Source organism: Dryobates pubescens, chromosome Z, assembly GCF_014839835.1.
Source record: "Dryobates pubescens isolate bDryPub1 chromosome Z, bDryPub1.pri, whole genome shotgun sequence".
Classification (NCBI taxonomy): domain Eukaryota; kingdom Metazoa; phylum Chordata; class Aves; order Piciformes; family Picidae; genus Dryobates; species Dryobates pubescens.
This window is the reverse complement of record NC_071657.1, coordinates 12,422,864-12,433,287: the sequence shown is the minus strand read 5'-3', so window position 1 is coordinate 12,433,287 and position 10,424 is coordinate 12,422,864. Positions and strand designations below refer to the sequence as shown.

Below are 10,424 nucleotides of genomic sequence, written 5' to 3'. Positions count from 1 at the left end.
GCCTTCCTCCCGGCAGCGACAGCCATTTCTCCTCTCCGCATTATCTCCGCCGGGGACCCCAGCGAGCCTAAGGCCTGCTGTCTGCCGCGGCCAGACCGGCCCCGCACGGCCCCGGCTCGGCTGGGGAGGCAGCGGCGGGCGGTGCCAGGCTTTGGCTGCCCCCGCCTGCCGGGGTCGGTGGCCCCGCTCCCGGGGACGGGCACGGCTGGCGGCAGGCCCGCCCGCCACCGCCCGGCCCCTCCGCCCGCCGGGGCGGTGGTAAGCTCCCGCCGTGCCTCCCGGCGCATAAAGGGAGGCGGCAGGGGCCGGCCGGGGGCAGCGGCTGGCGGCGATGATGGAGCAGCCGGTGCAGACGGAGATGTGGAAGGCGCAGAGCCTGGAGGAGCTGATCCGCATCCTCCATCGGATATTCTCTGAGGACAAAGTCAGCGTGGAGGAGGTGCAGGCGCTGATGGAGTCGTATGAGAGCAACCCCGAGGAGTGGCTACAATACGCCAAATTCGACCAGTACAGGTACAAAACGCCTTGGAGCGGGCAGCCCGCGACTCCGCGACCCTCAGTTTACCAGCGGGGCCGGCGGCACGGCACAGCCGCGGACAGACAGCGGGGTCCACCGTTACGCCCCACCAGCCGCCCTCCGAAGTCAGCCGACAGCTCCTCCGGCAGCGCCGAGGGGGCCGAAGGGCAAAAGGCTCCCCCCGGACCTCGGCGGTGCCCCGCGGCGGGGCCGGGCGGGGGCGGGGAGCGGGCGGGGCGGCACCGGCCAATGGCGGCACCGGCGGGCACCGGCGGCCCCCCAGCCGCGGTCCTGCGGAGGGTGGGGACCGGCGGAGCTGCCCCCAGGACCGTGTCCGGGCGACCGCTGAGGCGTGGTGCTGCCTTGGTTAGGGGGATAACCCGCGGAGGGGACAGAAACACACCGAAGCAACCAAAAAGATTAAAAAGTGGGGGGAAGAAAAGCCCGGGAGAAGCAACTCAGCAGCAGAAACCCCCGCGGAGATTGTGCGGCCTGCTGGGGTAGGGGGGCGGACCCCTCCAAAGCGGGTGTTCGGTGTCTGTCGAGGCGCCGGTGCTGGCTGCTCACTGCGCTTCGGTCTCTCCCTCCCCGAGGTCGATGGGTTTTGCTGTTTGCCAGGAGGAAGGAAGATACCTGTTAGGGTTTTGAGTCACTCCAACTTTGCTAACAATTGATTTATTCCTGCCATTGGTGATTTCCCTGCCTTAAATTCCAGTACAAACACATTTTATTGACGACTTCCTTTAAAAGACAAAACAAAGAAAACCAAAACTGAACCAAACAAAAACAATGAAGCAAACAAACACAACCCCAAACAAGACCAACCAACCAAAAAGGAAAAAAAAAAATTAAAGGAGAAAAAGAGACAGAAAGAGAGAGAAAGAAAGAAAACCAAAATTAAATCCAAATTCCCCACCCCCATATTTTCTGTTTAACCTTGCCATCATGAAAGCATGGCAGGACTTCATTAGCCTCCTTCCACCTTGCATTGACTATCCTTCATTCAGAACAAAGCACAAAATTTGTGACAGAACACAGAGAATTAAGAATGGAGAAAAATAAAGTGTGCTAACATTAGAAGTATGCATGGCAGCCTTTTGATTTCGGCCAGCCAGACCTGCTGTACAGAAATAACAGCACTACAGAAATAACAGTACAGAAATGACAACACAGTCAAATGCCAGCACTGATTACTTATGTTCTGACATCACAGTAAAAATATGTCTACCTATGTAACATGCAAGTTGTGGATGCAGTGAGAAGCAGCATATAGATGTGTATGCTGTACTTTGAAATTAATTCACCATGAGCATCCTATCTTGAATAAAATAGAATGGTCTTATTTGGAAACTAACTAAAATTCCAGTTGACACTGGAAACTAACTAGAACCCCAGCTGACGTCAGTGCACTTTCCATGTGCCCCTGCATGCATCTTTTAGGCAAGACTGAGGTGTCCTTTCACTGGTGTTAAATACCTGTTTTCACTTAGCAAAGTGCAAATAGTCATGACTAAAGCCAAAATCAAGTCAGAAGGTCTCACTGGGTTACTTGCACCATGACAGCTACAAGCACCAGCCATGATCAGAAGAGCCCAGCTATGGGCAGTAATGCCTATGGAAAGTAATGTCTAGAGCAAATAGAGGAGGATGAGTGGCAGCCTGGGGAAGGCTTGCAAAAGAGTATGACAAAACCAACATCAGATGTTGCTATTAGAGATATTTTCAAGTCCTCTGAGCAAATCACAGTCTATAGCATCAGTAAGAAGCCTTTAGGAGCAATCTTCTGTGCCACCTGTAAGTTATGACATGAAATTTTTTTTTAAAGAAATTTTGTTATGATAAACTTTATTTACAAGTAGATACTAGCAGAACTTACTCTGCAGATATTTTATCCACAGACAGATGCTACAATACAAGACACAGAACTTTCAATAACAGACTAGGACAACCATGTATGGAAAGTCATTTGTATTATTACTTTGGGGTTTTGGCTTTGTACAAATAAGTGCTGCGTAACAGAAGGAAAGCCAAGAATATCTGAAAAGGAGCAGCAAAAATATGAGACTATGTATTTTCCTTGTTTCACTGCAGTCTTCTGTTTCTAATTATAAGCCAGCTGCTGGAGTGACTTCATTCAATAGCTATTTTGATTTGATCCTGTCTACCATTCTAGTCTCAGACACAACAGTTCCCAAACTCCAATTATCTATATTATTCAAAACCAATAGGATTATAAAATATTAAATATGCCTAGTTTCTTCTTCCCAGCAAAAGAAATCTTGTAAAAAACAAAATAAAAATTAAAACAATTTAATTTTCCAAGTAAAACTTCAAGGGAAAAAAAAAAAGTGTATTTATATGTCTCAACCTTCTTTCATAAACACATTTGTGCAATTTTGTTTTTATATGGGCATATCAGTACAATAAAAAGAAAACACTTTGTATTTCAGGTATACAAGGAATCTTGTGGATAGCGGAAATGGAAAGTTCAACTTGATGATCTTGTGCTGGGGTGAAGGTCATGGCAGGTTCGTATCCAAAGTCTGTGGTTTTAGCATACAGATACAAAGCCACTGTATCTTTCACTGTTGAGCAAAAAGAGACATTCAATCAGCTCTGTGGAAGCTATCAGAAAAGCGTATGGAAACTAAGCAGTGCAGAGCTCTTGTTGGTGTATCAGTTCTGAGTATTTGCAAATTTGTGTCTCATGGACATTTTTAGAGCACCCTTAAAACTGCTCTGGCTTTCTAGCAAATCTAAGCATCCCTTCTGTCAAGGGAAGTTTTTTAGTCCCAGAGATACAGTCGGTCCAGGGTCTGTACAACCTATCCCACAGGGTATGGTTGCAGAAGAAGGACTTGGTGCAGTGTAAATAGTTTTTGTTCTCTCGTGTTGTTTGACTCCTGAGTCTGTGATAAGAAAAGCAGGTTTGTGTTAGGACTGCAGGGTGTGAGGAGAGAGCCCCGTTCCAGGAATACTTGGCTTTTTTTCCAGGTTCATGCATCCCATCTCCTCCTTCAAAATGGGCCACACTGCTGCTGTAGCCTTCTGACTTGTGTACATGGATACATACCAATGTGAGGGTGGGATCTGTTCTTTGGAAGATCTTTCACAAAGTGTTGTATAAAAAGAAAATATGGAATAACAAAATGTGCAGGTTTTGACAGATTGTTCATAAATATAAATAGATAAATGAAGGAGATGGTCAAACAGTTCTTTGTCTTAATTGAGCATGCAATTAAATGTTTACAGTGTTCTCTAGGGGAAGCCATGACTTTATACTCAGAGAACTATAGGAACCAAACCCACCACTTCTGCTCCTTTCAGCCTATTCCCACAAATCCTGTAATTTATGTCAAACTGTGTTTGAGTTGGATGAGCATTTGCTAGAACTAGACTGAGACCACAAGCTGGTTTTGCTTCCTGCATGAGGAGGATCAGGTTGATCTCATGGCATGTGGAAGAAGTGTGACAACGTGGCATTTGTGAACTCTTTTTTGCCTGAAGCAAGGTCTTCTCTCTTGGCATCTCAGTCTGTAAGAAACCCTGACATTTGTTTACTGAACTATGTACAAGTACAAAGTTTTTTAATGAAACCTGATAGCACTGTAGTTTGAGAGAGTCAGATTCCCCCTTCTCCTTTGCCCCTGATGAGTGCAGAGCTTTCCCTTTGTAATGAGCAGCTTACTGTAGCTGGCTGTGCTTGGTACTATCAGAGTGAGCGGTACAGCATTTTCTTCAGCAGATGTCTGTGCACCACAGCAGTAAAGAGGCCATAGAAATTAAGCAGAAATGGATCATTTCTCCTACAAGCATGGTGGATCTGCAAATATCAGGTGTACTTGCAAATGTATGCCAGCCTCTGCCCGGGGTCACTGCGGAAAGCATTGTTTTACTTCTTGGCCCACAAGAGTGTGTTCTGAAGATTTTTCTGTCCTCCTCCCTCCAGAATGTATTTCTCTATGGAAAAGCCACAGGTTAATTAGTGTCTGACTTTCCTTCATGTTCTCCTGTGAGCTTATCTTAAGATGTTTCTAAAGCAGTGGTATTAAGATGGCATACCTTCATCACTGTGAATGTTTTTCCCTACCACTTTTGTTCATGACCCTTGTGCAATGGCATTTCAGTCTTGGGCTATTTCCAGATACAATATGCTGTGTTATCTGTCCTGTTTGCTGTACTGAAATCAAAATATATACATCAGACTGAGTTCGGTTATTCTTTCTACATATATAGCAGTATCCATGACCACACTGACTCACACTGCTTCATGAAGATCCTCCAGGGGAATCTGAAGGAGACTCTGTTTGAATGGCCTGAGAAAAAATGGAATGGTGAAATGATTAAGAAATCAGAACGCATTTTGAGGGAAAATCAGTGTGCCTATATCAATGGTAAGCTACTAAGTTTGTTTTGACAACTACCCACTCACAAGCCTTATTCCTAACAGAAGAGTTCATCTGCTTGCTATCTACTACCTTTAACAGTATAATTCTATAATACTTCAACACTATAATGCTCATCTGTATACAGTTTAAGAACATGGCTCTCTAGATTCTGAACAATCTGTTTGGATTCAGTAAAAAAAAATAAAAAGCATCACTTTACCTCACACTTAAGACACTGCAACAGTGGCTTGATACTTAAATATGCTGGGTAGCTTCCCTAGGCCAAGCAACCTTCGGCATTGTCCCTCCAATGACAGTCTGAAATGACTTGTAAATATAGACTTTAAATAGTATTTTGTGGGAAATAAGGGAAACAAACTTTCAGTAGCTAAATTACCTTTATTTTATTTTTTGAAAATAAACAATCCTGTTGGTCAGTCATGGAGATCCTAGATATCAATGCACAGTGAAAGCTGGCTATGGAATAAATGGACCAGCCAGGAGCAGAGGTCCCGATCCTCTTTGCTACTCCTTGAAAAATCAGCAAAAGATTCTAGTTCTGAAGGGCAGCACCAGCAGAACTGAGATGCTCAGGTCTACTCAATCTACCAAAAAAGTTGCCTTCCTCCACAGATGGTAGAACTAACTTGCCTCCAGTAAGACTCACCAGGTACCCTAAATCTTTGTCTTTACACATATGTGTAACGACATATGTGTAACTACCATCACCTCGTGCTGCACTGGAGGCCATTCAGGTGTGGCCAGCTGTTGTAATGTATTCTGATGCTATGAAAGACATTGCACATCATGCTAAACATCAACAATTTCACCCCCAAAAAAGGGCAGTGTCAGAGAAGGGGGCCATATGCCTATGTGATGAGTTAAAACCTCAAGCACACACCTTGGTGTGGCTGAGCTTGGGAACTCCCCAGCTGGAGGGAGCTTCATCCTCAGTTATGGACCTCTATTTAGGTAAACTGTATTAGCAATACTTAGGGCTTACATAAGTTAAGGGTGTACTCATGATTCTCAGAGTATCATACTGATGTTGCACAATACAGATCTACGTATTATATAACGTATCAATTCAAGTACAAAGGCCTGAGTTGTTTTTCACAGCAGGGTCATAAATTTATATTCAAGGTCCCTTTTAAGTAACTCACAAATTCTACTTTAGTGTAGGATACTAATTATTTATTGTATGAAAGTGATTCTTCATACCTTATGTTTTCACTTAATAGCTTGAATTCTACACCATCATCACAGAAAGAGCCATTACATGATTGTAACTACACAACAGATAGTGCCCTGTTTTATTACATATTCAATTATGCTACTATTCAGTTGAGCTTGGACATGTTCCAGGCAGTACTAATTTGTCATGTTAGTCAAAAGAAAAGACAAATAAAAAGCCTGTTCCCCAAACTAATAGACTGGAAGGATTAATTAAGAAACACATGCCTGCAGTAGAAGACAGCTATATCACTGTCCACAAGTCTGTACCCTAAATGCAGGTTGCTGACATCTAATGTGACTAATATCTGTTACCAGGCTAAGAATAAGCAATATAAAGTCTTTTTTCCTTGTAAGATGTCTTGCTAATTTTTAGAAACACAAATCCTCCTGCTTCTGGAGCATCTGTAACAACAGCATCTCCTTGGAAAGTAAATAATCTTGGAGTTCCTTGGGAATGATTGCTAGAAAATTGCTAGCAGCATGCTCTTCCCCAGGTTTCTCTGGCTTTCTGTTGGCCTTTATCTTTTAGCAGATAAACCAGAATTTACACAAAGTGTGGGAGGAGAGAAAGTGTTTTGAATTACCAGTGTATTTAGGAGTCTGCTAGAGAACAACAGCTAACCCCCCCACCAAATGCATTATTCATTGCCCATAGAAGTGTGGCCATACCTCACTGGCTTTCTCACCAGTACAGTTTAGAAATTAGTTTTCCAGGCATTAAACCCTCATTAACCCTTCCTGTTAACACAACCTCTTGTTTCACACCCTTGCTGGTGTAGACTCCATTGGCCTGCACCGTGTGGAGAACATAAGCCATACAGAGACTGCTGTAAGCCTGCATTTGTACAGCCCACCCTTCGACAGCTGTAACACCTTTGATCAGAGGACTGGACACAAGCACAAAGTCAAGATGACCTTCTACAGTGAGTTTGGAGAAAGGACTCACGGCGTAAGTTCAAGATAAAATGCTCCCCATCTGGCCCTGAGCTCTGAGGCCCTGTCGGGGTGGGTGAAGGGTTTGACCTCTTGCCTGTGTATGCCCTACCTCTCCTGGGGCCATCCCCCTCTAGGCACCAGCATAAAATCTGTTTTGAAATACTACTGGATTTGCTCTTTGTTTGTGGAGTTCCCTGATTTGTAGTTTGCTTCCCTTTAATCAGCAGAACATCAGTTCTGAGCAGAGAAGAGAGTTAATGAGCATTTTGCTACTAGCTAAGCTTGTCAGGAAGCAAATGATGGTAAATGCAACCCAGTCAATGGAAAACCCTGAAGCAGCTGCATTGTTTTGGCCAGCTTAAGCTATGTGTAACAATTCCTGCCTAAACTGTTCTGCCAAAAAGCATCCTATTTCAAGTCAGCTGCTTTAAACCTTCGTAGCTTACTGTAAAGAATTCTCTAATAAGTTTAATTCTTTAAAATCAAAACTTTAAGACAGGAAGACTTGCTCTGGGACTGGGAGTAGGCTGGTCGGCTGTTGTCTGCATTCCTGAGCAATGGCGTGAGCTTTTATTTGGCTGGAAAAAAAACACCCAACACTTCAGATCAGCTTTGGGGGACCAAGCTAGCACATCTGGGAAAATTTAATAGGGTTCCTTTTAGTGCTCTTCCATGCACTGGGAAACATAACTTCTTACATGAGGAGAAAAGACAGATTCTTGATGTTCAGCCACAGAGGTTCAAAGACTGTTTGGTTGTGTTAGATACAGAACATTTTCATCTTTCACTGAGGCCAGAAATTCAGTGCTCAGGCGTTTCCTGGGGTGAGCCCTTAGTAAGATCTAGTCAAAGTTACATAATTGACAAGTGCCATGTAAATTATTCCTTTGAAGTTTGTCACATTACATGATTACAACTTCACCAAACAGATGAAACAAAACTTCAGGGTTACTGAGTATGAAAAATCCTTGAAAAAGTAAACTCAAATTTATACTTCAAATTTTAAAGTGAAATTGACATGGAAAAATGTTGAACAAAATTCATGCAAGAATTTGGTGTTTGCTTGCTTTGTTTCAAAGTGTTTATTGAATATGAAGTATGTAAGATAGCAAGCAAGGCTAGATGTTTTGACTAGGACTATTTTTATACTTTTGATCTGTAACCATCTGGCAGTGTTTGTACCTTTTGTGGGAAACTGGATCTGGCTTACAGAAGAGAGGTACATTTTAATCATTGGACTTCTTTCATGAATTCCTGTAAATGAAATTCCAGTAAGGGTGAAGGTGGTAGCATGTCTAGGTTATCCAGCTTCCTGAAATGACTTCACAGTACAAAACCCCTCCAGTCTCAGTGAAAGCTGACTGGAATTTCATCCTTCTACTTGCTAGATCTCAAAGGGATGTAGGGAGACAGAGAGCTGTAAGTTAAAAATACCAAAAGGGTAGTGTAAAGTATACTTGTGTATCTTTCATGAGTGAGAAGACCTGCCTAGCTCAAGCACATTCAGTGCTTCTTCTTTGTCTTATTTTTTTCTGCAGGTAAAATACTCTGGTAAATCTGTACTGGCCATCACAAAACTAGCTCTGTAGTAAATAAATTATAAGCTATATAGGCCTAATAATTGAAATAGTATATAATGTTATCATGGCCTGCCCGTGGAAGTAACTGTTTATACCATCCTGCTGCAAACCATGAGAATTCAAATGTGAAAGTTCACTGAGAGAAAACTGACTTTTTCTTGAGTGTCAAAGAACATTAGTCCCTCCCACCAGGAATTTTGCAGGGACAGGTGGTTTCCCTTTGCAGCCTGGCTGAATTAGACTCTTGAGCAGTTTTGGTCAAAAGAAAGTAAAGCAGAGTACTGGGGAAGAGAATATAGCCTGAAGGAGGAAGGACTCCTCAGCTGATCCTTCCGCCATGGGCTTGCTCATGGTCACACAGAGCCAATGAACAGGGTTATTTTGTGTTAGGTGTGTAGTGCATAGTACTGAAATAACTTCACTAAGTATTTTAAGGTGCTAAGCTATTCTGAATAAAGGCCTGTGTTGAGAACATGAAATAGAGGGTGAGTGACTCTTTCCTCAAAACAGCAACCTCTCCTCTTTTCTTCTAGGCGACAGCAGTGCTGCAGGAGAACAACTGAGAAGCACCAGCATGTGTTTGCATAAGACCTGCTGAATGTTTAAATGGGGACCGAAGATTTGCTTGGCTAAGGCCTACAGCCAGCTATATTTCTATACCTTTGTACATAGGAGTACACTAGGGCAGCTTTCAGGCCACCCAGGGGAATGCCAGTTATGGGACACTAAGCTAACTAGTGCCATAAACTACTTCAGGGGTTAGATGCCTTTTCTCAGGCTCCTGTCAGAATTAAATAGTTTGTTTTCTGATTCTAGCCTCCTTTTGATTCCACTTCTGATACCACACTGAGAATATCAGAATTAAGGTTTTTAAACATTGTCTGACAATACTTAATAGGCCTCTGTGTATGTATACTCTCACTGTAATTAACTATATAAACGTCTAAGCTTCCAGTCACTTGTACCTATGGGTAGTACACTAGATACAACTAACAGCAGCTGCTTTTTTTTTTTTTTTTTTAAATTAAGTCTTTTAGATTTTAATGTGCTAGGCCATTTTGACAGTTTTGTGCATTTTTTACTTTTTTTTTTGTTTGTTTGTTTTTTTACAATTTCATTTGTCAGATCTTGTTTAGAATAGGAGCAGCAAATCGCCTCATGCACAATGATTTTCAAAACTGATTGGGCAGATGTTTGTGTTTTGGTTTTGGCTTTGTTTTGTTTTTTAGTAAGACTAATCCTACTTAATTCAGCTAATGTCCAGTTTCCAAAGTATTCTGTATAGCTACTGAAAAAGGTGACTGAAATAAAACTGGATTTGTGCACAGATTTCAAAGTTTACAGACTTTTTCTCCTGCTAACTGAAATTCTTTACCAAAATTGAAGTCTTCCAAACAATACACTATTAGAAAAGGCTTTAAAAAGTTGAAAGTATTTCAAACGTGCAAAGAAACCTAATCCCAATTAAGTTGGTAGGAGTTCTGCTGTTTGTGTCCACTGACGCTTAGTTTTATTCTCCAGATTCAGTTACAAGGAAAGAACCATCTTGAAAAAGTTAACTCTTATTAAGCATATCAAAATGAGGAAAGCTGCCCACACTGAGGCTTTCCCACTCACTTAATGCAGCTAATAAGGTAAGACAAGTAGAGAATGTGCAGCAAGTCTCCTAGTCTGTTAGGTGACTGCTGATTACCCCAGCAGCACTTTAATAGAATCCTTTTTAGATGGGTCACATTTCCCTGCATATTGACAATCCCCAAAAGCATG

The 10,424-nt window shown here is 42.7% G+C and overlaps 1 protein-coding gene across 2 annotated transcripts; it reads left to right on the top strand.

Moving 5' to 3' along the window:
* The first annotated feature begins 251 nt into the window (after positions 1–251).
* Positions 252–9,747, top strand: CDO1 (cysteine dioxygenase type 1). 2 transcript variants are annotated; one of them, XM_054178515.1, is made up of 6 exons: positions 252–513; positions 2,968–3,045; positions 4,754–4,911; positions 6,921–7,094; positions 7,371–7,379; positions 9,191–9,747. In XM_054178515.1, the coding sequence occupies exons 1-6, from the start codon at positions 332–334 to the stop codon at positions 9,253–9,255; spliced, it is 666 nt and encodes a 221-aa protein (XP_054034490.1). In that variant the 5' UTR covers positions 252–331; the 3' UTR covers positions 9,256–9,747. The 2 variants fall into 2 exon arrangements, with proteins under 2 accessions (XP_054034490.1, XP_054034489.1); XM_054178514.1 differs by lacking the exon at positions 7,371–7,379 and having other exon boundaries at positions 262–513; positions 6,921–7,090.
* The last annotated feature ends 677 nt before the right edge of the window (positions 9,748–10,424 follow it).

What these genes read in the sequence shown, in the direction of transcription:
- CDO1 (XM_054178515.1), top strand. Translation starts at nt 332, where the DNA reads ATGATGGAGCAGCCGGTGCAGACGGAGATGTGGAAGGCGCAGAGCCTG. An exon ending in GCCAAATTCGACCAGTACAG is followed by an intron (nt 514 to 2,967) that starts GTACAAAACGCC and finishes TTTGTATTTCAG; the next exon opens with GTATACAAGGAATCTTGTGG. An exon ending in TGGGGTGAAGGTCATGGCAG is followed by an intron (nt 3,046 to 4,753) that starts GTTCGTATCCAA and finishes CTACATATATAG; the next exon opens with CAGTATCCATGACCACACTG.